Source organism: Populus euphratica, unplaced genomic scaffold, assembly GCF_000495115.2.
Source record: "Populus euphratica unplaced genomic scaffold, PopEup_1.0 scaffold38.1, whole genome shotgun sequence".
In the NCBI taxonomy this organism is placed as follows: Eukaryota; Viridiplantae; Streptophyta; class Magnoliopsida; order Malpighiales; family Salicaceae; genus Populus; species Populus euphratica.
In genome coordinates, this window is record NW_011499911.1 from 680,185 (window position 1) to 684,857 (window position 4,673).

Below are 4,673 nucleotides of genomic sequence, written 5' to 3' on the forward strand. Positions count from 1 at the left end.
AAGGTTTGGTGCTACTTAAATAAGATAATTAATATGATCATGTTAATAATTTATAATGAGATAGTATAGTAAATCATCTAATTGAAACCTCCTTTGTATGTGGTTTTTAGTTGAGTAATAAAAAGAGTTTATACTATACTTGTTTAAAATACCATTAATAGATCCTCTAACCTTGACCCTTTTTTTTATCATTATTCAATCCTTACATTAATCTTACATCTCAATGTCCTTTTTAAGTTCTTATTGTTGTTGTTGTTGTTGTTGTTGTTTATAGTTTATACAATTAACCTCCCTATAGTTCGATCACGGTTTTGCCAGGTTATTTATTACTTTGACACTCCTACAGTTGGGAGAAGACATTAATTTTTTAGTCATGTCAATATAAAAGAAGCTATCCTTTTACGTCTAAAAAAACGTGTCCTGTTTTGTTTGTATAACATGGAATGTAAGATCATCAGTCATTGGCTTAAAAATTACAATATTACAACAACATAAAAAAAAATGATAAAAATCTAATTTTTAAGGAGATTTTAATAAAAAAAAAAAATCCATTTTTAAGGAGATTTTAATAAAAAAAAAAAATCAAGCATTATTTGTCATTTTACATAAAAGTAATGGTATTATAGTGTCATGTATGAAATTAGGTATTTATTATATTAACTTGAAAAATCTCAGAGATGCCCATGCAGCAATATGAATATGGAACAGTACGGTATCGACATGACAGGTCCAACTCGACAAGTTGAGTAATTATGAGTACTAATTCATTTTATTTGATAAATATCTTATTTAGAAATGAGGATTACAACTATCCATCCAGTTCCTGAGAAAGATGGGAATCACCCGTACATATTGCTTGTGATTTTAAGACAATTTTAGAGCATTGATTGGAGCCTGTCGCGGTCAGTCCTTACATGGCTCCTGCTAATGTCTTTCACACTAGGGCAGCCTGCGAGGGCCATGGTGAGCTCAAGCTCGTCCTTCAGCATTTGCATCACCTTTCTCACCCCTTCTTCTCCCTTCGCTGCTAGCCCATAAATAACAGGCCTCCCAACCTGCATTGATATATACATGTATCAAATACGGTCCGAAGCAGTAGCAAAGACATTTATCATTTTGCAGCCAATAATAGAATATCTGTAGCTGTTTAGTTCTGCAATGACCAATGCTCGTTCACTTCAAATATGTGCGCACTTAATACTTTGCTTAAGGTTGCAATGTTGGATGAGTAAATAAATTGAAGGAAAATATTGAACTAGAAGTGACAGAGCACCAGGTTACTTCTTTTGTTATATGTTCGTATAGAACAGATTGCAGCTCGTTGAACGGCATTTATTTGGAATAAACATGGCTATGGAGATCATATTTATTTGTTTTAACTTACAAGAACTGCTTGTGCACCGAGGGCCAGCGCCTTGAAAACATCTGTTCCTCGCCGTACTCCTCCATCAAGGAGAACAGGAACTCTCCTTCCTACAGCTTGAACCACCTGCAAAAAAATTACATTTTCGTGTCAAGTGAATTGTCTAGATAAGGAGTGTAATTTAGATTGTCTGCATTCGGTGAAATGATTCTACCTCTTCCAGAACTGAGATTGTGGCTGGAGTATAATCAAGCTGACGAGCTCCATGATTGGAGACGATAATTCCAGCAGCACCTACTTCCATGGCCTTAATGGCTGCAAAATAATCTCCAGCGTGTAAAGGATCTAGCTTTCCAGATACCATTATGTTGGCTGATCAATGACTGATAATCTCAAAGAGAGTATAAGAGTGTTCAAAAGTTTTGTTCAAGACCAAGAAGAAAGATAGTCAACGGAGTGATACAACCATCATCAGATAAGACTTTGATCCTACCATCCTCACGAGTGAGTATTCCCTTGATCAGAATAGGCAAGTTTGTAATGGATTTTAGCCACGCTATATCCTGCCGGTGTAACGAAGCACTTGTTAATATAGGAATTTTTGTAATGGTTTATGTTATATATGAATGCTGCTTAGCCAGGGTTATAATCAATAAGGCTGCAAAATAAAGTCATGAATCAGCCAACTAAACTGCATTGCTTTCAGAATTGATTATGACAACTGGCTCTATACTCAAATCTTCTATTGAGTGGCCATCTCATGCAGGTGTAAAGAACAGCCTGAAAATAAGGGTATGATAAATAAATCGCAAGGTAATTAAATAGGAGTTTACTGGTTTTTACCCTCCAACACAAAGAAGGATCCATGGTTTCATTGGCGTAAGCTTCCAACTTCGAACCCTTATCCTGCAAGAGTTCAGATCTGTGAGCCTTAAAAGGAAGAAGAAAAAAACGGAAAACAACCACTCCACATCGAAAGGCCAAAAATTAAAAGCTACGTGAATCAATGCTTGGGTTTCATATGAAAGATTCCTTTAAATGGGCACAAGCTTGATGCCCATTTCAATAATTCACTCACAGACACAACTTCAGTTGACATTAGACCTTCCAAATTCTTCAGCTGGGGCACAATCAGTCTGCAGAAGTACGACAGATGAATTCATTTTGGGATGCAAGTGCATATATCTTTAAATAAATGCATTTTTGTTTTGTGTGTAAACTAAGACAGAATAGTAGTTACAATCAACATTAAACTAAATTAACGTGACATTCCACCAACAAATGAAGTGGTGTAGAACATTTAAAACAAGCTGTAATAGCTCTTAAATCCCTATAATGTTTATACAGATTGAGAGAGGAAGAAATGATATCTACTTATTCTTTATGTCTGCCTCCCTTCGACCTAGTCTTGGAGTGTCAGCTGTTAGGACGATAGCCTTATATCCACTCTTTTCAGCTCTCTGCACAAGGTTAACAGCTATATCTCGTCTTCTGTATACCTAATCACATGCAGAAGAGCACATGCTTACAGTTTAGTTACCATATTCCTATTCATGTTATCACCACAGCAGAGTTGCCTCAATTGAAGAAATTGAAATAAACCCTTTCTAAAGGCACTTATAAGTGTCATAGAAAATGTGAAAGAATCCTGCCAAAAGTTGTTTCTGTTGCACTACAAAAGAGAGTTGAGAGAAGACTTTTGTCACTTTTAAAATTAAAAAGAGAATATTAAAAAAAAGGAGGAGCTTATGGAGGTCTAATTACATATAATTGAAAGAATCGAACAGCATCGCAGCTGGCAGCAACCTCCTCCACGCTGCACGAAGCTGAGAAGGATAAAGTCTGGAAAGAAATAAATCCCATTATCCAAGCATGTAAAGCAAAATGGAAAAAATATCAAGGCTGAATGTTCCTCATATGTACCATTATAGTATTGCATGCAGCTGCTGCTCTAGCAGTGGCAAGCTCTCCTGGGATAGACGGAAAAGCTGGTAAAAGCAGGATGAAGAATGAATGTACAAACTAATAACTCTTCAGTCAGAAGATAAGACCTTCAGGATGTGCTAGCTTATGCATAGCAGTCGGGGCTATCATAATCGGCGCCGAGATAGTGTAGCCCAATATATTAGTAGACAAAGCTATGCTGCTCACATCCACAAGAACTCTAGGCAGCAATCTGAGTAAAAGCGGTATGTCAAATTTTATGCCTTTTACTATACACGTATCGGGAAATAGTTTCTAGGCATTACATGATTCTCTGAAATTCTTGTACATTCTTCTTTAATGTGTGCTCATCCTCTGCTCCTCCAGCATAGAATTCATAGTACATTTTTGGAAGGGCTTGCCTAGCCAATACTTGGAACTCATTCATGTTAACTATTCCATCCGCCATTTAACCTGGAAACTTGGATCACAGTCAAATGTTCTAGCTTTCCCTTTCACCATTGAATTCATTCTGTATATCATTATTAACTAATCCCTATATGTGCACAACCCAAATGACTCCCAAACCATGTAAATGAGTTTAGATGTGAAAGATCGAGTGAACTATCTCAAAGCAATTATATTTTTCCTAGCACAGGGTATAAACTGTAAATTTAGCTCTTGTAGTTACAAGGTTGTACTAAACAAAATTACAAGTACTATTTGAAACACTGAGACGTGCGAGACTGACACGAAAATAACAAATTGTTTCCGTTCAAGATCACAGGATAATCAACAAGCTTAATTGCAAGAAAAACAGGTTGTGCTGATGCCCCAGCTAAAAAGACAAAGAAAACTGCAAGAAAACATACCTACGGTAGTAGAAAGCTCCAGGGAAAAAGAGAAGGATTGAAACAGGTATTGCAAATCAAGGTATCAAGAAGAGTGAAAAAAGAGAGAGTGTAAATGAGAGACGGGACGTACATGAATGAAATGGTAGGCAGCAAATAGAGACCGAAGTTGGCATCATGTCCTTGTCTGCCAGCAAATATTTTGTCATTTATTCTCTTCTTTCATCGTGTCATTGTCTGCCAGAAACTGCTTCATTAAGGTATTACACGAGTCTTTTTCAGCTGGTGCGCAGGTTTGGAAAACCGTTTTCCCTTAACAACCCCGTAGGGTGTCCCGTGGTTCCTATGCCGCCGCGTTTCCCGGTCCTTTTCTTTTAGTGCTTCGACCCGAAGCGATAGCTTCTAGCTAGTTCAGTGGATAAGATGACTGCGCTCCAGCTCACTCAAGAAGGGGACGGCAGTGGTCCGCCGGCAAGCTCGTTCTAATCTTGGACGCAGTACATTGGAATCCTGAAGCACCACCACGAACGCTACCG

At 37.5% G+C, this 4,673-nt stretch overlaps 2 protein-coding genes across 4 annotated transcripts in view; both read right to left on the reverse strand.

Moving 5' to 3' along the window:
- The window catches only part of LOC105133984 (peroxisomal (S)-2-hydroxy-acid oxidase GLO4-like), a 20,213-nt gene extending 15,973 nt beyond the window's left edge, over positions 1 to 4,240 (reverse strand). Inside the window, exon 1 of the mRNA XM_011038180.1 lies at positions 4,159 to 4,240. The gene's annotated coding sequence lies outside the window, so the exon portion shown is untranslated. The remainder of the gene's footprint in view (positions 1 to 4,158) is intronic.
- LOC105133982 (peroxisomal (S)-2-hydroxy-acid oxidase GLO4-like) overlaps positions 1 to 4,258 on the reverse strand; it is a 20,223-nt gene extending 15,965 nt beyond the window's left edge. The window contains exons 1-12 of one of the 3 annotated variants that reach the window (XM_011038178.1): positions 4,159 to 4,258; positions 3,613 to 3,760; positions 3,415 to 3,539; positions 3,287 to 3,333; positions 3,128 to 3,205; positions 2,738 to 2,862; positions 2,442 to 2,499; positions 2,207 to 2,269; positions 1,857 to 1,926; positions 1,578 to 1,678; positions 1,385 to 1,489; positions 875 to 1,055 (exon numbers count right to left, since the gene is read on the reverse strand). In XM_011038178.1, the coding sequence (XP_011036480.1) occupies positions 876 to 1,055; positions 1,385 to 1,489; positions 1,578 to 1,678; positions 1,857 to 1,926; positions 2,207 to 2,269; positions 2,442 to 2,499; positions 2,738 to 2,862; positions 3,128 to 3,205; positions 3,287 to 3,333; positions 3,415 to 3,539; positions 3,613 to 3,755 (1,095 nt within the window). In that variant the 5' untranslated portion in view covers positions 3,756 to 3,760; positions 4,159 to 4,258 and the 3' untranslated portion in view covers position 875. Of the gene's footprint in view, positions 1 to 742; positions 1,056 to 1,384; positions 1,490 to 1,577; positions 1,679 to 1,856; positions 1,927 to 2,206; positions 2,270 to 2,441; positions 2,500 to 2,737; positions 2,863 to 3,127; positions 3,206 to 3,286; positions 3,334 to 3,414; positions 3,540 to 3,612; positions 3,768 to 4,158 lie in introns of those variants that run through there. The other 2 variants (XM_011038177.1, XM_011038179.1) reach the window with 2 other exon arrangements.
- Between the last annotated feature and the right edge of the window lie 415 nt (positions 4,259 to 4,673).